Source organism: Ylistrum balloti, unplaced genomic scaffold, assembly GCF_031769215.1.
Source record: "Ylistrum balloti isolate Yb309-2 unplaced genomic scaffold, AGI_CSIRO_Ybal_v1 Utg370384, whole genome shotgun sequence".
Taxonomy (NCBI): domain Eukaryota; kingdom Metazoa; phylum Mollusca; class Bivalvia; order Pectinida; family Pectinidae; genus Ylistrum; species Ylistrum balloti.
In genome coordinates this window covers 65,778-87,409 of record NW_026782267.1, presented here as the reverse complement: position 1 = coordinate 87,409, position 21,632 = coordinate 65,778, and the positions used below count along the sequence as shown (strand labels likewise).

The following is a 21,632-nucleotide window of genomic DNA, read 5'->3' as shown; positions in this document are numbered from 1 at the left end:
GACTTACAAGTCAGTATATAGGGACTGGACTTACAGGTCAGTATAGAGGGACTGGACTTACAAGTCAGTATAGAGGGACTGGACTTACAGGTCAGTAGATAGGGACTGGACTTACAGGTCAGTATAGAGGGTCAGGAATTACAGGTCAGTAGAGAGGGACTGGACTTATAGGTCAGTATAGAGGGTCAGGAATTACAGGTCAGTATAGAGGGACTGGACTTACAGATCAGTATAACAGGGCTGGACTTACAGGTCAGTAGAGAGGGACTGGACTTACAAGTCAGTATAGATGGACTGTACTTACAGATCAGTATACAGGGCTGGACTTACAGGTCAGTATAGAGGGACTGGACTTACAAGTCAGTATATAGGGACTGGACTTACAGGTCAGTATACAGGGACTGGACTTACAAGTCAGTATATAGGGACTGGACTTACAAGTCAGTATATAGCGACTGGACTTACAGGTCAGTATAGAGAGGCTGGACATACAGGTCAGTATAGAGGGACTGGACTTACAGGTCAGTATAGAGGGACTGGACTTACAAGTCAGTATATAGGGACTGGACTTACAGGTCAGTATAGAGAGGCTGGACATACAGGTCAGTATAGAGGGACTGGACTTACAGGTCAGTATAGAGGGACTGGACTTACAAGTCAGTATATAGGGACTGGACTTACAGGTCAGTATAGAGGTACTGGAATAACAGGTCAGTATAGAGGGACTGGAATAACAGGTCAATATAGAGGGGTAGGATATGGAATTTGCAATATATTTGTTTGATAAACATAATCGGTGGAGGATAATTGTTGATTGTAATAGATGTTTTGGCTTGTTGTATTTTCTCAGGATACAAGATGAAAAAACGAGTGGGTGCAGTTGAAGAATTTGAGTTTGAGCCTTTGGTATTTGGTACACGACTTAAGGTGGATCCTCATCCTGCTAAACAGTTACATATTACTATAGCTGTGTCAGGATGGCTTTCCACTTCTATGACGGGTATGGATGTTTAATGTTGGTATTCATCATTTATTGTTATAGCTGGGGAAAAATATCATCATATTTCTTCTGAATTGTGGATTTGTTTGGTCAAAGCAGCACTTGTGAAAAGTCTTTAGGATATAAGCCAAGAAACAAAAAGAATTTAAAACCACCAACATGTACATGGTTATAGTTATTTCCTGGGTTATTAAAGAACTGAATATCTACATGGATTTGAAATCCTAAAGAAAATGGCAGATATTAAATCATTTCATTATCAGTTGAAAAGTTTTCATATTTAAATCTGTGATTAAAATTCTTGATAATTAGATAGATAACGGATGAAGTCATGGTAATAATCTGACCTGAAGGGTCGTGATAACTTATAGACATTGTACTTGGTCCATTGTCGTTAGCCGTGCGCCGTTGGCCATGTGCTGTTGGTCGTGCGTAAACTTTTGACTTTTTAAACTTCTTCTCAAATTCCACAAGTGGGATTGAGCTCCAACTTGTCTGAAATTATCTTGAGATGTTCTTGACAAAGTGTTGTTGCCATGGCCGCTATCTTGAAAAACATATTTTAAATTTCTTCTCCAGTTCCACTGGTGCCATTGAGCTAAAAGTTGTTGGTAATATGTTGTTATTTTTTCAACCTTGTCAAAACTATGATACAACAGCATGGGAGGCCTTTTAATAACATGGTTGCACAATCATGGTTTTCATGTGTAACACCTATTTCAAACTTCTTCTCAAGTTTCACCAATGGGATTGAGCTCCAACGTTACTGTCAAAAAATAGGTAACACAGTTACCTTCTCCTCACCAAAACTACCATCTGCATCATGGAAAACAGCTTCTTAGTAAGATTTCACAAAGTAGAAAAATATCCTTCCTCCCTGCTGAAAGTTTTTGTAGTCAGATGACCATTAAGGTCCCTGGGCCTCTTGTTTTATTTTAGATACAAATGGAAATTAAATGAGACATTCATTTGCAGATTTTCGGTATCCTTGGTATTCACTTGCTGAATCTCGGGAACAGTACAGCCTTCGTTGGGAGTCCAAGTACTTGATACAACTTGGACGAGCTCTTGACTACCTCTTAGGGGGTGCTATGTCTGTAGCCACGCAGGAGGCCCTCAAATACACAGTACTCTCAGGTTAGAAAATGTCAGCCCTTCATTGTTTGTGTGTTTGCTTGGTGGGTTTATCATGCCATGAACAACACTCAGGGTGATTTTGAGGCAGGACTCATTATAGAAGTAAGTGGTGGGTACCTCACTTAACAATGTATAGGAGGCTCATCATCAGTAGCAATTAGGGCAAGGACGCACCACAATCACATCCGCATAGATTGGTCATTTCTTAGCTTTCTGATAAACAGGATAGGTGTGTACAAGCCTTTAGGATAACATTGGTCAGATGGTTGAAGGATTGCTAGTCTGACTCCTGACACTGACACTTTCCTGTGACTTTTCCTGTTTCCACAGATGATAATATTTGTGAATGGCTTCATCCCAGCATCTGTCAAATTGTGTATTATTTATGGGAGATATATTTCCACTGATTTTGTGATCTTAATCTATGAATTTATATGTCCCTGTAGTGTAAAAGTAAGTGTGGACTTCTATTGTTTATTTACAAAATCAAATGTCCACGAAAAGCATGAAAAAAGGGCCCACGAAAAATTGTGATTTTACAGTATGTTTCAGTGATAAAGGAGTATATCAAGGACCTATTTATTAGTTATTACTAACAACATTGTAAGCCTGTTGGTATTACATGCAAATTGGTCCTCATTGATGAGATTGACATTAGTAGGAGTCAGATCTAGAGTTATATCACAGGTGTCGTCAGTGAAGTGATACAATCTAACAAGCTTGGACTACTAAATACACGGTCTTATTCTGTTAGTTGTCCAGCCCCACTAAATACGTGGTCTTATTCTGTTAGTTGTCCAGCCCCACTAAGTACCTGGTCTTATTCTGTTAGTTGTCCAGCCCCACGAAATACCTGGTCTTATTCTGTTAGTTGTCCAGCCCCACTAAATACCTGGTCTTATTCTGTTAGTTGTCAAGCCCTATTAAATACCTGGTCTTATTCTGTTAGTTGTCCAGCCCCACTAAATACCTGGTCTTATTCTGTTAGTTGCCCAGCCCCACTAAATACCTGGCCCCACTTGTATAAAACATTTCAACTTGAGATTTCCTCAAGTCGAGATTTTCCTCAGCTGATATCTCCTCAAAAACGGCTTGTATAAAATTTTCTCAAGGAACAGGAGGAAGTCATCGGCTAGGATGTCCTGAAATTCCTTGAGGAATTTTCATACAAGATATTTTCAAGGAGATATTAGCTGAGGAAAATCTGGGCTTGAGGAAATCTCAAGTTGTGATGTTTTATACAAGTGGGGCCTGGTCTTATTCTGTTAGTTGTCCAGCTCTACTTAATACCTGGTTTTATTATGTTAGTTGTCCAGCCTCACTAAATACCTGGTCTTATTCTGTTAGTTGTCCAGCCCCACTAAATACCTGGTCTTATTCTGTTAGTTGTCCAGCCCCACTAAATACCTGGTCTTATTCTGTTAGTTGTCCAGCCCTATTAAATACCTGGTCTTAGTATACTAACTGTCAAATTTTTAAAAACATCTTCTTTTCTCCTTTACAGTGGTCTTGATGTAAACTTTTTCTAAATTCACATTTTGCCATTATTGGTTTTAAGTTGCAGTTACCTTTTTATTTTTCATATTATCTTGGTGTTTCTGAGTTTCGACAATAACAATAGCTTGCTTTACAGGTATAATGTCTGCTATCACCTGGCCAGCAACTCTGGTTTCCATGGCGAGTGTGATTGACAATCCATGGAGTGTATGTATACAGCGAGCAACAGCTGTGGGACGAGAACTTGCAGAGGTGCTACTTGCAAGAGAACAGGTATAAAGGTGTCTGCTCTTATCTGGAACAAGAATATTTTGGCTTTGTTTTTATGTCATCTGACCTAGAGGTCATGATGTCCTCTAGTCATCATGCTTTATCTGTCAGCCGTGCGTAAACTTTTAGAATTTCAAACTTCTTCTCAAATTCCACCAGTGGGATTGAGCTCAAACATGCATGAACTGATCCTGAGATGGTCCTTACCAAGTGTTGTTATTTTTTTGGTGTGTCTGAAATCCTAGATGGCTGCCATGGCCGCCATCTTGAAAAACTTTTTTTAAATTTCTTCTCCTGGCCCACTGGTGCCATTGAGCTGAAAAGTGGTGGGAATGTTAAGGAAAGATAGCCAACAAAGTGTTTTTTCAACCTTGTCCAAACTTTGACAAAGCAGATGAGGAGGCCATTTCATAACATGATTGCACAATCATGGTTTTCCTGTGCAACACCTATTTAAAAAAGTTTCACCAGTGGGATTTAGCTCCAACTTTACTGTCAAAAAATAGGTTACACTTGTTACAGTTACCTTCTCCTCACCAAAACTACCATCTGCATCATGGAAAACAACTTCTTTGTAAGATTTCATTCAAAGTAGAAAAAACAACCCTTCTCCCTGCTGAAAGTTTTTGTATTCAGATGACCATTAAGGTCCCTGGGCCTCTTGTTTGTATACATTGTATGTTTTTTTCTGTAGTGGAAATTTTTACCCTCTTTGCTAACTTAGAATGATTGAATGTGGTTTGATACATCATACAACCATGAGGATAATTAACAAGTTGTAGATGATATTTTAGATATAGGCAGTGATCAAATTCAATGTCACATTTTGACTTTCAGGTGTAGAACATGATTGATCCTTGGCCTATTATTTCTTAATGAAACATCTTGACACCATACATGCCATACCTCCTGGAGGAAGGGAAAATCTCTAATATTTTCTACCTAAATTTTGTCTCACGGTGTGATAGCCATAATTTTGTCAAGTTAACATTGACAGAGTAGTGGGGCACACTAGACAAAATATGGTAACTATATTACTGATCATTAATTTATAGGGACAGCGGCCAGTCACTCTCATAGGATTCAGTCTTGGTGCCAGAGTTGTCTTCTCTTGTTTAGAGGAACTCTCCAAAAGGAAAGGTACATACTTCTATACTCTATGTTTCAATACTTAGTCAGTGCCTAGTAAAATGTCACTTACTCCAACACATACTATATTTTTCTTTCTTAAAGGTACTCTTAAAAAAATAAAGTTGAAAAGGTAGTAAATGCCTAGTGAGGTTTCTATCATGATATACTACAGGATTTTTTTAGCCCACTATTTGATTCAAATTGCCCTTCATCCATGGTCTGTCATCTATGTGTTCATCTATAAACAATTTTTTGATGTAGCTATTTTTTTGAGAAGGACAAGATGGATATTTCTCAAATTTAATATGTATGTTTCCCTTGTTGTGCCCATTTGATTTTGGGACTTATCAGAGAAATGATATGGCCAAGAGGCTGCCATTTTTGATTTTGACTTTTGAAAGATTGTTATCGCTATTTTAAGAGAAGTGTTAGATGGATTTTTCACATATTTCCTATTACCTATTTGATTATGGTACTAATAGAAAAAAACAAAAGGCTGACAAGTGGCCATCTTGGGTTTTGCCTAGTAAAGTTTGTTATTACTATTTTATATGGAGTACAGGATGGATGTTTCTCAAATATCATATGTAAGAGTTTCCTCCCCTCGTTGTGCCTGGTTGATCACAAAGAGGAAATGGTTGATAGGTAACCACAATTGTTTTGGTAATAACAAATTTTGTATCATTGAAAGCAAAAGGAGAGAATAGAAAAGAAGGAAAAAGTTTAAACTTTTAAAGATCAAACAATGGTTGACACCAAGATCTCTCATGGGGATCTTTTGTCCAATAATGAGCCCTATCCCAATAGAAATTATGTAATAGTTAAGGTATATTCCCCAAATGTGCAGTTTACACTGAAATTGCCTGGATTTTCATTGCAATGCATTCTTCTAAAAGCAAATGAAAACATTTTCGTCACATGGATAAATAAAATGGAATGACAGTTTCAACTTAGATTTTTTGAACACTACTTCACATAAAAAAGCTATAAAAACAGCAGATGTATATGTGGTTGTTGACTCAGAAATATTCACATCAGAATAATCTGACATATTGTTCAGTTGAAAATAACTTTTATTTGTGTCTATCAGATAAACTGAAATAGTGGAAATGCTAAATAATAGTAGTAGAAAAGTAGTAAAGCTAGGTTTTTAACATAATGTGCCCCAAGTGTGTTCTTGAAACAACACTAGTGGTTAACAGAGGTGTTAAATAGATTACTTCAATTACTTTAAAAGAGATTGCACTCAGGGGGATCGGTGTCAGTGATGATAACATATACTCACAGCAATACAGACAGTTTAATAAGTTAACAAGGTTTTACAGTGAATGTTAGGATACTACTGTAACAGGTTAATGATGAAAGGTCATAATGTCAGTGTTAAAACAATTATCAGTACTTCTAATGAAGATCATGTACAAATTATTTGTTATACATATAAATGTAAGTTTGATCATGATGTGTGATACAGTCTATATTTTATTATTATGAAAAGGGGTCACAGTGGTTGAGTGGTTAAAGCATCTGTTCATTTTTACCACTTTAACTCTCTACCTGTGGGTTTAAGACTTATGCATTTGCCAAAAACTGATGGCGGGTTGGTGGTTTTCTCCAAGAACTCCAGCTTGCCTTCACCACCTAAACCTGGCACGTCCGTTAATGACCCTGGCTGTTACTAGGATGTAAAGCAACAAGAAACAATTCTAAAGAGAGGTTCACCTAAAAATCAGCATGTTCATTTCTTACCTGCAGGATGTGAGGGCATCATAGAAGATGCTATACTACTGGGGGCCCCGGTGTCAGGTGACCCCAAACTTTGGTGTGGTTTAACACGAGTTGTTGGAGGGAAAATCATCAATGGGTATTGCAGGTAAAAATACTTACCTATGTAACAGACAGGAAGTATTTGATAAGGCAGTCAGAGTTTGTCAGGTAAAAATGTCTATAACTTTGTGAACTCATCATGGACGGAAAGTGTTAGACCCAACTGTTGGGGTGTGTCAGGTAAAAGTGTCTTTAAGAATAAGTTGTCATTATTAGTACTCACTTCCTCTATTCATCCATGAATGATTAGACCATGTTCGTTAACATGTCTGTTGTATTTCTGTAAAAATGCTTACAAAGGTTTTCAGTTGTCAATAAACTTACCACCTTCTTTTAGTAAAACTTTTCTTGTGTTGCTCATTGCTATTTGTATATATGATCTCCATTGTTATGTTAAAAGTTCCTGTCTGTGAATGTGACATCGCAATAAGCTATATTACACGTGTAATATTATTTGTGAAAATATAATGGGTGAAGAGTTTACCAACTTATATCTTGGTGGCCCAGATGGAAGGGTGCGAGGGGTTTTACTGTGGGAGTACTTGGGAAAAACCCATGTGGTCAAGCAGGTGACCCATACCTTTCCCATTCTGGGAACTAAACACCGGATAGGTAGTTGAAAGGCGAGTGCGCTACCATGGCACAACCTGCCCAACTAGAATCTTATGTTTCTTTTAGGTTCATATGAGATTTATGAAATCGTAAATCAAGTTTTCATTGTTCTTAACCAGAAGCTGAGAAAATGAAAAATTCAAAGTCTCATTCCGCAACTTGCATATAAATAGAAACTCAATTTAGGTCCTTGTTTTTTAAAAACTATATATCTGATATTAATCTCTTGTTTTATTGATGATTAGAGGTGATTGGCTACTGAAGTTCCTGTTCCGCACTGCATCTGTCCATTTAACAACGGTTGCCGGGCTTAGCCCCATTAAATGGGATAACCGTCGCATGCACAACATCGATCTCAGTGATGTGGTAAGTTATGATAGAGTGACAGAAAACACACTAGGATATATAATGTAACGTTTGATGTGGCACCCATACCATGATGTATGACATTTTTGTGTCCTGCATTTCAATTTATTCATGTCATAAGTTCAGTGACACTTTTATCAAATTAAGCAAAAGTCAGCAGAGAAAATCTAAGAGAAGAAAATTTTGTTAAGAGCAGACCTCCAATAAGCTCATGTTATTTATGTCATTGGTTTATGATGTTGCAATAAACCTTGTGATGTTAGATTGTGAATTGGACATTGTGTATTGTCAGTCTGTGTAAACTTTGTATCTATTGGACAAGGAAATACTCTGATAAAATGTGTTATCTTAGATTTGTTATTCTGCCATTGATGGACATTTGATCATTTATCAATGTTAAATGTTTTATTGCCCAGGTGAATGGCCATAAAGACTACCTGAAGCAGCTAGATGTCATTATGAAAGTTGTTGGGGTCCGAACCAAGGGTGATGTTAAACTTCCTTCCAAACGTTCTGGGGAGCCTCTGCTTCATGAAGACAGTTGCGACAGTTTCACCAGTAGTGACAGCGAGGTAGATACCAGTTCAGATGTTGTACGAAATATAAACCTCCCAGCAGACAAAGAACAAAGGAGTTTAGGAGGAAGCATTGAAGAACCAGATCTAAGTTTTGTGGTATTGCCTAAGGACAAGGAGTGTGAAGAGGGTGGTGTTGATTCTGAACCACCAAACTCATCCATGGAGGAGGATTCCATCCTCAATAGCGATGTCCTAAGTAGTGACGAAAATCCAGGATTTTCCAGAAATATCTCAACAGACCAGTCAGATCAAAGATTTGAGCCATTTGCTCAAAGCTCTGATATGTCTAGAAATGTTTTAATAGATCAGAGCTTTGAATCCAGTACTGAAATACAAAAAGATTTGAAATTCCATCAAGTAATGGCTGACAGTGACTCCACAGATTTGAGTTTTGTACCCATAGATGATACAAGTATACCTGTAGATCAGAATATCACACCTGACCAAAAGATCCTGTGCAGTTTTGAAAATTTAAAAATAAAGAAAGAGGAAACATACAAAGATGATTCATGTACCTCAAAATGTTGTGTGCAGTCTGTTGACCTAGCGGATTTGAGTTTTGCGAAAACAAGTAAAGAAGGTTTGGGTACTGATAATGGAGATAGAATTTCTATGAACTTGTCAAATGGAAGTGTGGAAGTGAAAAGAGATAGTTCGGATGCAACTAGTGGAGACAGAATTTCTGTGGATTTGTCTAACCAAAGTTTCAAACAGTATCTGGGAACGGTGATTGATTGTGACCTTGAAGGAGATTGATCCACTGACTTGATGATCAGCCTTAACCTTTGTGCAATGTTTGTATATGTTTGTTTCATTAAGTTGTTAACATGTATATTTACTTACTTCCATTAATATTGTTATGAAACAAATAGATTTCTTCATATCATAACCTGTGTCCTTCTCCTGAAATATCTCTACCAAAACCTCCTAAAAACAATGCTACTTAATATCACAACTGTTTGTGATGACTGAAATTTTAGAAAATTATCAGAATGATTTAGATATTCAGGTAGAATATATAAATGTTATTACTGTCAGTAGAATGCATTGTTTCTGAATAGAAAATTGGTATTTGACATATTACTGTATTTATCCATCAATAAGTCCATCATATATATTTCTGTTGAAAACAATGATAGACCAGTGTAATTTGATAAGCACACCCTGTGACTTAACGAAGAAGTGATGAATAGACTGGACTTACCACACAATAAATATGGTACTCCATTTATAATCTCTCGTCTGTAATGTCAGCTTAGAGTTTTTAATCAGAAACAGATTTCATGTTCTCTAAGATGACAAGCATGTGTGAAGTAGAAGTGATTTAAACAATTATTCTTTTTTCGACTGTGCATGCTAGGATAGGACAGCCATCACATGTAGCTAGGATAGGACAGCCATCACATGTAGCTAGGATAGGACAGCCATCACATGTAGCTAGGATAGGACAGCCATCACATGTAGCTAGGATAGGACAGCCATCACATGTAGCTTAATTGGGCTTTGTATAGCTGGTCAAAATCAAGGTCAAGATTATATATCAAAACAAGGGTATAATTGTGTTTGGTGAATATAGGTTTTTGTTTTTTTAGAATGATTGTTGGTGCTATTTCTTTAGTCTTAATTCCTACAGTTGATGTAAAATAAATGCATATTAAAATCTCTTGTAAATACCTTAATCAGAATTTTCAAGTTAAAAAATGTTATTTTTATATACCCACTAAAATTATAGACCTGATAAATTATGATATGGCATTGGTTTTTGATCCAGAGATATTTTCTCTTTGTTTTGAATGCTTTTTATGCCAAAGCGTGGCGTCAGTCTGTCCGTTGTTCAACGTCCATCATCTGTCAGTCGTCCGTCCTGCCTGTGTCCGTCAACTTTTCATTTGAACAACTTTTTCTGAAATACCGGAAGGCCTAGAATCATTATATTTGGCTGGAAGATTCCTTTGATAAAGCCCAACAAAGTTTGTGAAAAGAAATGACCTTTTCCCTTATTCCAGGTCACAGAGGTCAAATATGGTAAAACCTTTAAACGACTTCTTCCAAAATACAGGAAGGCCTTGAATCATTACATATTGCTGGAAGTTTCCTTTGATGAAGCTTAACAAAGTTTGTGAAAGGAAAAGTCAAGGTCACAGAGGTTAAATGTGTTAAAAACTTTAAGCAAATTCTTCCAAAATATCGGGAGGCCTAGAAACATTATATATTGCTGGAAGGTTCTTTTGATGAAGCCCAACAAAGTTTGGAAAAGAAATTACTTTGACCCATATTCAAGGTCACTGAGGTTAAATGTATTAAAACCTTTAAACAACTTCTCCCCAAATACTGCAAGGCCTAGAATCATTATATTAGGCTTCTTTGTTCCTCTTATGGTGTCCTACAAAGTTTGCTATAAGAAATGACCTTGACCAATCTTCAAGGTCACAGGGGTCAAATGTGTTAAAACGTTTAAACAATTTCCTTCTGAAATATCGAAAAGCCTGGAATCATTATATTTGGCCAGTATGTTCCTTTTATGAAGTCCAAGAAAGTTTGCAAAAAGAAATTACCTTGACCTATATTCAAGGTCACAGATGTCAAATGTGTTAAAACCTTTAAACAACTTTTTCTGACTAACCAAATATCTTGGATAGTGACATTATGCCAAATTAGGTTCTCAATAATGCCCTATGATATTTAAGAAAAGAAATGACCTTGACCAATATTCAAGGTCACAACAGCGTTAAACCTTTGAACAACTTCTGCTTAACCAAAAGGCCTAAATTCATAATATTTGGCCAAAAGGTTCCCTTTATGGTGCCCACATAGTGTGTGAAAAAATAGCTTGACCCATAAAAACATCTAAGGTCACTGGGGTTAAATTTGGTAAAAGCATTAACAACTTCTAATTGACCAAAGGCTATCATATTATGCCAGTAAAAGTTTCACCAAGGCCTATATACATATATGTAGAACCTTCCAATGACTTATCAAAGGAATATATTTGGCTGAGAATTTTCTTGGCATAATTTGGAATGAATTATAAAGACCTTTCACAGTGATGTCACACTGTTCCAAAAAATAGATTAGGCCAAGCCCTCGGGAGGTCTGAGAGTCTTGAGCTAATTAATGTAAAAAACTACATGTTAGCCAATGACTTATGTTCTATTCACAGCATTACAATACAGGAAACATGATCGGAAAGAGAATTGCAAGAGCTTCATTTTGATTTAAATTTCTTCATAATTATAGCATAAATAAATAAGAAATTCTAAGTTGATCCCGTTTGCTATGCAGTGTTTATAGGCTACAGTAAACTGTTATCAGTATATCTCCAGTAACCGGGGCCTAACTGACCATGGTGACATCACTAATGATATGCATAAAACGTTTTATTATTGGTTTTGAGTTAGGATTATGATTTATAATTACATGTACCTTAATTTTTCCTGTCTTTATATTTAATCCTTGCTATATATTGTTGACTTGTGCAAGTCTCAAACATGTTGTATCTGTGTTTGTGAACAATGATCTAAAGGGCAAGTAAGCTTCTGCTGTCCTGGGTCATCCGTCCAGCTATAACTAGGAGTTTTTCTGCTATATTGTTTTACCATCTACTTTCCTTGATTTAGAAGAAAGCTATCAATTATATTTAACTGGAGACATCATAAAAAGTCTCAATTCAACATTGAACAGGTGAGGGGGCTGACTACTAAGGGACAGAACCCATATGGAGTACTTTGTCATATTGCTTTAAGCATATACTGTGGCACAGATATAGTATATTGGTCATAAAGATCCGGATGAGCGTAACAGGCCCTCTGGGCCTCTTGTTTTTAATACTTAGTGGGTTTAGTAATCATAATCCAAACATTTGCTTTTGTTGAAAAAGAAGTTTGATTCAACTTTTTAGAGAGTGATTTTTGCCTCTTTTATTGTCTCCACCAATCAGTCTTGTATGGAATTCTCCTTGGGATTGCTTTTTATATCAAAGGAAGAAGTCACTTTTTTGAAAGTAGCCACTTAATTCATACAAAATAACATTATTTCTCATTGGTTGATCAAGTTCAAAATGAATAAACTTTCTTTTCTGACAGTACTTGCAGACTTGATGGTCTGAGAAAAGATCACTTTCTTCAAATAAGATAAACAAGGTAATTTTCACTTTGATCAGTCAATCATCACATGATAATTGAGGAAAGTGCTTACAGATGATGAGCTGCTTTATTTTGATTTCAAACCAGATTAGTAATAATGAATATTTCTTTTCTTGATGCATCTGTAAATCTCTGTTCAATGAACACACAGATGACACACCCACTTCTTCTGAGACACACCCCATTCTCTGGGCTTCTTATCCTTTGGAAGAGAAAATTCTTCCCTGTAACGATTGATAGTTTAAAAACCACCAGTACCCGTTATGTGTAATAACACATCATGAATGTTTTGATTGAAATTTTGATTGTGGATATTTAACATATTTTAATGGTATCATATTGTATGAAAATTATAGAGGTTTATGATATGGTCAAACACCTCCATAAAGGCCTAACAAGGAAGAAAAGAGACCTTTGTCTATATTTGGATACTGAAACAAGAGACTGTAATATGTTGGATTAAAAGACAGGTGTTTGCTATAAGGAGGTGATCTTTATAGACAGGTGTTTGTTATAAGGAGGTGGTCTTTACAGACAGGTGTTTGCTACAAGGAGGTGATCATTATAGACAGGTGTTTGTGATAAGTAGGTGACCTTAAATGCATGTTTGCCTGTATTATGAAGATTTTGTTAACAATGTTTGATCTTATGTGCATGAAAAGCCAGATTATTATATTAAATATTGCATATCTGTTTTACTTGGGTTGACGGTAAAAACAGTATTTCATCAGACCTGAATTTCAGTCATAATCCATCACTTGAATGCATACTTAAGATTCCCTTGATCTACATACAATGTGTTGTATACAGGTACAGTATCTTACAAGAATTGTTTTTGTTGTACTCTTTAATTTGTGCCAATTTATTAAGATGTTCCTAGTCTTGGATACAGTTGTTATTCCAGAAGGAAAATTGAAAAAAAAACTAATTATGCAAAAATGTATTTATGCAGTATTTTTGACATGATATGACAATGTCTGTTACTCTCAGATTGTGTAAATGTTTTACTTCTTTATCATATCTAGTCATTACGTGAAGTATTTTGATGAAGACGATATCTATTATTACACCAGTAAAAACTGTATGTATAATATCTTTATCCTGCAACTTGCGCTTCCATTGTCGGAATATACCTGCCTTGTATATTTTTATTATATTCGTCAGTCACCGAAAGCAGCTGTATTTTAGTATGTGCATAAAATTGACAGATTTATTTTCTTAAATTACTTAAAAATTATGTTTAACAATAAAAATAACTGATATATATAAATATTAATGAATAATGTTATCCAAGAAAATTCATGAAATCCCTGTCACATCCGATGAAGTTTGGAGCTTTATTTCTGCATGGAGCAGTATTTTCAGCATGATTCAGCATAATGTTAACAACAAGTAAACACAGATTGAACAACACAACTGTTCAGGTTTTGATGGTCTGATTTTCAAACAGTGTTGCAGGATAAATAGAATACATGGTCAGTGCCATAAAATATAAGCTGCATTTTGGCTCAGGACAGAAAGAAAAAAGTGGCTCACCTCTTTTGTCTTTCTTCACCCTCACCCAAATACTGGTTATATTTTAAGACACTGACCATATATTGTCTATGTCCATATTTTCCTGAATCATACAAGAAATGAAGCTACCCAATATTATATAATGGTAGGTAACAGACATGGAGACTTTGCTACATTTGCAGTTATTTGAAATTACATCAAACCAAAGAAACAGAAAAGCATCAAATAAAATACCAAGGAAACATTTTTTCTGCTTATGAAAAGTTTGGAAAATGTAGATTACATGTCTGTATACAGGGGTATAAAACATACTCTTCAGAATCCCTGTTTACTGTTTAAAGCGAGATAATGGGAAATTTAATTCTGTGCACCTCTCATAACTGGGCAGACAAACATGAAATGCTGACCAAGCATTCTAATTCAATCTGATATTTTGTGAATTTCTGCTCCATTTTTACCTCATGGTATCATAATGGCTTCATTGTTTTTAAGGTGTTCATTGGTCAATGCTAAAGGGTCAGAGGTCACGACTTCTACAGCTTCATCAAACAATGATACTTAATATATTCTTGGGAGTGCAATTACCTATTCTTGTCATTATGACATATTCTAGTTTTATTTCTGCTTGAAGTTATACAAATTATGGTAGGTACCTGCTTTCAACATTTATTATTTTATTTTGAAATCCAAACATCTTGCTCATTTCTTTTTACTGAATACATGATCATAATGAAGTATGATAGACAAATATATATTTACATAAAATATCAAACATTATTCTAAAAATATTTTCCTGAATTATTCATGAACAAACATCCTTACTGCAAACACTATTCTAATTCATTGATGGTTTATTTACAATTTCAATGTTACATCTGTATTATCAACATTAATTGTGATTGAAATCTAAGTTTTTTCTCCTGTATGAACAGAAATGACTTTGGTTTTGTTGTGATTTAGATAATATTTACAGTATTAATTGTTTTATGTTGTTATAATTTTAGCTTTATATATTTTTGTATTGACACAAGTAGTTGTTTAATTGGATAACCGGTTTTTTGCTAGTTATTAGTAAATTTTCCCTTGTTAAGACTTAACAATGAGGTTTACTCTCAGGAGAAGCAAAACATATGAGGAATTAATTGTACAGAATGATGATATAGGATGTATATTTATAAAGAGTGGAAAAGACCTGGGATGTATATCTTTAGACAGTGGGAATAAAGATGTGGGATGTATATCTATAGACAGTGGGAATAAAGATGTGGGATGTATATCTATAGACAGTGGGAATAAAGATGTGGGATGAATATCTATAGACAGTGGGAAACAGTGGGAATAAAGATGTGGGATGTATATCTATAGACAGTGGGAATAAAGATGTGGGATGTATATCTATAGACAGTGGGAATAAAGATGTGGGATGTATATCTGTAGACAGTGGGAATAAAGACCTGGGATGTATATCTTTAGACAGTGGGAATAAAGATGTGGGATGTATATCTATAGACAGTGGGAAACAGTGGGAATAAAGATGTGGGATGTATATCTATAAACAGTGGGAATAAAGATGTGGGATGTATATCTGTAGACAGTGGGAATAAAGACCTGGGATGTATATCTTTAGACAGTGGGAATAAAGATGTGGGATGTATATCTATAGACAGTGGGAAACAGTGGGAATAAAGATGTGGGATGTATATCTGTAGACAGTGGGAATAAAGACCTGGGATGTATATCTTTAGACAGTGTGAATAAAGATGTGGGATGTATATCTATAGACAGTGGGAATAAAGATGTGGGATGTATATCTGTAGACAGTGGGAATAAAGACCTGGGATGTGTATCTATAGACAGTGGGAATAAAGACCTGGGATGTATATCTATAGACAGTGGGAATAAAGATGTGGGATGTATATCTATAGACAGTGGGAATAAAGATGTGGGATGTATATCTATAGACAGTGGGAATAAAGACGTAGGATGTATATCTATAGACAGTGGGAATAAAGATGTGGGATGTATATCTATAGACAGTGGGAATAAAGACGTGGGATGTATATCTATAGACAGTGGGAATAAAGATATTGGATGTATATCTATAGACAGTGGGAATAAAGATGTGGGATGTATATCTATAGACAGTGGGAAACAGTGGGAATAAAGATGTGGGATGTATATCTATAGACAGTGGGAATAAAGACCTGGGATTTATATCTATAGACAGTGGGAATAAAGATGTGGGATGTATATCTATAGACAGTGGGAATAAAGACATGGGATGTATATCTATAGACAGTGGGAATAAAGACGCGGGATGTATATCTATAGACAGTGGGAATAAAGACGTGGGATGTATATCTATAGACAGTGGGAATAAAGACCTGGGATGTATATCTGTAGACAGTGGGAATAAAGACGTAGGATGTATATCTATAGACAGTGGGAATAAAGACGTGGATTGTATATCTATAGACAGTGGGAATAAAGACTTAGGATGTATTTCTTTAGACAGTGGGAATAAAGACATGGGATGTATATCTATAGACAGTGGGAATAAAGACGTGGGATGTATATCTATAGACAGTGGGAATAAAGACATGGGATGTATATTTATAGACAGTGGGAATAAAGATGTGGGATGTATATCTGTAGACAGTGGGAATAAAGACCTGGGATGTATATCTTTAGACAGTGGGAATAAAGATGTGGGATGTATATCTATAGACAGTGGGAAACAGTGGGAATAAAGATGTGGGATGTATATCTATAGACAGTGAGAATAAAGATGTGGGATGTATATCTGTAGACAGTGGGAATAAAGACCTGGGATCTGTATCTATAGACAGTGGGAATAAAGATGTGGGATGAATATCTATAGACAGTGGGAAACAGTGGGAATAAAGATGTGGGATGTATATCTATAGACAGTGGGAATAAAGATGTGGGATGTATATCTATAGACAGTGGGAATAAAGATGTGGGATGTATATCTATAGACAGTGTGAATAAAGATGTGGGATGTATATCTATAGACAGTGGGAATAAAGATGTGGGATGTATATCTGTAGACAGTGGGAATAAAGACCTGGGATGTGTATCTATAGACAGTGGGAATAAAGACCTGGGATGTATATCTATAGACAGTGGGAATAAAGATGTGGGATGTATATCTATAGACAGTGGGAATAAAGATGTGGGATGTATATCTATAGACAGTGGGAATAAAGACGTAGGATGTATATCTATAGACAGTGGGAATAAAGACTTAGGATGTTTTTCTGTAGACAGTGGGAATAAAGACATGGGATGTATATCTATAGACAGTGGGAATAAAGACGTGGGATGTATATCTATAGACAGTGGGAATAAAGATATTGGATGTATATCTATAGACAGTGGGAATAAAGATGTGGGATGTATATCTATAGACAGTGGGAAACAGTGGGAATAAAGATGTGGGATGTATATCTATAGACAGTGGGAATAAAGACCTGGGATGTATATCTATAGACAGTGGGAATAAAGATGTGGGATGTATATCTATAGACAGTGGGAATAAAGACGTGGGATGTATATCTATAGACAGTGGGAATAAAGACGTGGGATGTATATCTATAGACAGTGGGAATAAAGACGTGGGATGTATATCTATAGACAGTGGGAATAAAGACCTGGGATGTATATCTGTAGACAGTGGGAATAAAGACGTAGGATGTATATCTATAGACAGTGGGAATAAAGACGTGGATTGTATATCTATAGACAGTGGGAATAAAGACTTAGGATGTTTTTCTGTAGACAGTGGGAATAAAGACATGGGATGTATATCTATAGACAGTGGGAATAAAGACGTGGGATGTATATCTATAGACAGTGGGAATAAAGACATGGGATGTATATTTATAGACAGTGGGAATAAAGATGTGGGATGTATATCTATAGACAGTGGGAATAAAGACGTGGGATGTATATCTATAGACAGTGGGAATAAAGACATGGGATGTATATTTATAGACAGTGGGAATAAAGATGTGGGATGTATATCTATAGACAGTGGGAATAAAGACGTGGGATGTATATCTATAGACAGTGGGAATAAAGACGTGGGATGTATATCTATAGACAGTGGGAATGTATATCTATATACAGAAATAAATTACAAGGCATGTTTATCTATAGAATAAGAAATTTAAAGATGGATTGTATATCTATCAGAAGTGGAATACCATTCTCCACTAAACAATAACAAAGATCGCGCAAGTGGTTGAAATGGTTTGACCAGTTGAACCTACAAGACGTGGGATGTATATCTATAGACAGTGGGAATAAAGACATGGGATGTATATTTATAGACAGTGGGAATAAAGATGTGGGATGTATATCTATAGACAGTGGGAATAAAGACGTGGGATGTATGTCTATAGACAGTATAGACAGTGGGAATAAAGACATGGGATGTATATTTATAGACAGTGGGAATAAAGACGTGGGATGTATATCTATAGACAGTGGGAATAAAGACGTGGGATGTATATCTATAGACAGTGGGAATAAGGACATGGGATGTATATCTATATACAGAAATAAATTACAAGGCATGTTTATCTATAGGAATAAGAAATTTAGAAGATAAGAAATGATCAGAATGGATACCATTCTCCACTAAACAATAACAAAGATCGCGCAAGTGGTTGAAATGGTTTGACCAGTTGAACCTACAAGAGAAGTGTTTCGTACAGATCATAACCAAGGCTGGACTGCAGAATATTCAGCAAATTATGGGGTCCAGCTGTTTTCAGAATTTCAGCATAAAGCAGGGTAGTTGCATGCTCATATTTTCATGCTATTTGGTATTGATTAAATGGATGACATCTTATTGGTTTACACTGTCGGGTCAAATCCTCTTGTGTGTTTATTGTTGATTGTAAGTATGACATAAAGCCAGAAATCTACAGGATTGATTTTGCATTTATCTCACATGATTTCACCACATAATACTTGTTCCTTGAAGTTACACAATCATTGCTTTTTGATTGGTTAATAAATGATTTGAAAAATGACTCATCAAAATTGTCTTGTTAATTATAGTGTTTGGCTCCATATTGGTTACGGTTAAGTCAAGCAATGGAAGAAATATTTCAGTTATAATTTATTGTTGATGATAAACCCTACTATCATTGCCCTCATCAGATAGTGGGCCATTCACAAAGATTTCATTTCAGAGTATTTTATTGATATAAACAATCAAGAGGATTAGATAGCAGGCTAGAGCCTATATAAGTCTTCTCCCAAGACAACAGGTTGGTCAGACATAAACATAATACACTATAAACAAACAAACAAACAAACAAACATACATACATTTGTATAAAAATTTGTATCATTATTAAATCGAAGATTAATTACATACAGAGTTGAGTTAAAGCTATTTACTTAAAATCTGAATGTTTGCTAAAGCGGTAACCCTGAAACATAAGAGGTCAGTGGTCAATCAGTTTGTTGTCCAACATCATTATAAGGCCCCATAAGAAGAATCTTGTCAAATTCTCCATTGTTGAAATTTTAAACATATCAAATGGTAGGCATTTCTAATCATCATGTGTACTCCATCTGTGCCCTAAACACTTTCTTGATGCCCTGATTAACTGCTGATTTAAGCTTTGTAGACACAATAGCATCATGGTTCTTCACATGCCACACTTTGACAGTCTCCATTTGAATTTTGACATTTAAAGATGGTTTCTGTTTTTATGAAGAATTGTAGAAGAAATTTCATTCAAATTGTGGAATAAAACTTGTTTGATATTTGTGCACATTGTGAGTGGAACATTTTGAGCTTCACAAGATATTCAAGTTGGCTACCAACTGCCATTTTAAATTTTGCCATTGAAAGTCTGTTACTGCTGTTCCTGAAGAACTACTGAAAGGATCTTCTTGTAAAATTATGAATCTGTTTATTATTGACCCTTGTTAAGCATGCTACATTTTAAACTTCATTGGATATACCAATACTTTCCTCTTCTAAGTCTACAATTCCAAAGTTAGTCTGGTTATAGGGTTAAGTACCTCGGGTACCTATTTTCATCTGTGGCTAGATTTGCATTCCATAATGAAATATGATGATATTAAAAAAACAACAGAAGTAAATCATTTTTGCAGTATTTTATTATTTCAGTAATTATAACATATCACGGAAAACAACATCTAGAATAACATAATGCTGAGAAAATCATAAAAAATAAATTTTACTAAACTCAACTTAAAGCAGTGCATCTGAAAATCCATTTATAGTAAACATAATAAATGTAAGGTAGTTTCCATTATAACTCCTGAGGAAGTTTGGAATTTTGGTCACACAATCCTGCTGCATTTTAACAGGGATTACAAACAATAGCTAATAGACAACTATATATAAACATGAATCACACGCTGAAATAAGTACTGACAAAGGAGGTAAATTTGAAGCACTTTATATCCTAACTGATGATGTACACTTGAAACATTATCATTCCTAGACTGGAAAATCTGCTGCTCCTAACTTTTTTCATATTATATGGCAGTCTTGATGATGCTGTTCAACTGATCCATTTCTCAATAAGTTATTCGCTTACTAATTAATTTTTCATTAAAATATCTTGTGAATCAAACTATTAATTTCAAGAGTTTTGCTTTTGAAATTAGATTAATTTTTCATCAGTTGTGTTTAAGGCACTTGTTATGTCACAACTACACAATATTTGATAACACAGAGATATATATAAATAGTATAGTGTTTTATCAATGCATTGTATTTAGGTTATATTATAGCTGTTTGTGCCATCATGACTAATACAGCATTCAATTGGTATCTATGTAATTTATCAAAAACAATGTATAGTGTGAAATGACACAATGTGTTAATGATGAGTGAAGATTTCATAGTTCACAGTAATTCAAGAATATATTACCATTCCCAAGGTAGATGTTATATATTACCATTCCCAAGGTAGATGTTATATATTACCATTCCCAAGGTAGATGTTATATATTACCATTCCCAAGGTAGATGTTATATAGTACCATTCCCAAGGTAGATGTTATATATTACCATTCCCAAGGTAGATGTTATATAGTACCATTCCCAAGGTAGATGTTATATATTACCATTCCCAAGGTAGATGTTATATATTACCATTCCCAAGGTAGATGTTATATATTACCATTCCCAAGGTAGATGTTATATATTACCATTCCCAAGGTAGATGTTATATATTACCATTCCCAAGGTAGATGTTATATATTACCATTCCCAAGGTAGATGTACGTAATGCATTATGGTTTTGAATTGTCTAAACAGATTATTTGAAACAGAATCTTAAATCACAGTTGCTTGGATAATATATAATTAAATAGATACTGCTCATTAAAACAAGAGACACAAAAAAAGGGTCAAATGGTCACCTGAGTCACAATGGTTTTAGAAATGATTTTGTTTAAATTTCATTGAAATCGGTTCAGGAGTTATCAAGAAGAAGTAGAAAATGTTAAAAGTTTACAACACATTCACAATGCATGACA

At 35.2% G+C, this 21,632-nt stretch overlaps 1 protein-coding gene across 1 annotated transcript in view; it reads left to right on the top strand.

Annotated features, from left to right (window-relative positions):
* Positions 1-9,171, top strand: part of LOC132554135 (transmembrane and coiled-coil domain-containing protein 4-like) — a 30,692-nt gene extending 21,521 nt beyond the window's left edge. Inside the window, exons 8-15 of the mRNA XM_060218436.1 lie at positions 851-1,000; positions 1,976-2,137; positions 3,771-3,907; positions 4,960-5,044; positions 6,788-6,905; positions 7,717-7,837; positions 8,254-8,995; positions 9,065-9,171. Of these exons, the coding sequence (XP_060074419.1) occupies positions 851-1,000; positions 1,976-2,137; positions 3,771-3,907; positions 4,960-5,044; positions 6,788-6,905; positions 7,717-7,837; positions 8,254-8,995; positions 9,065-9,171 (1,622 nt within the window). The remainder of the gene's footprint in view (positions 1-850; positions 1,001-1,975; positions 2,138-3,770; positions 3,908-4,959; positions 5,045-6,787; positions 6,906-7,716; positions 7,838-8,253; positions 8,996-9,064) is intronic.
* The last annotated feature ends 12,461 nt before the right edge of the window (positions 9,172-21,632 follow it).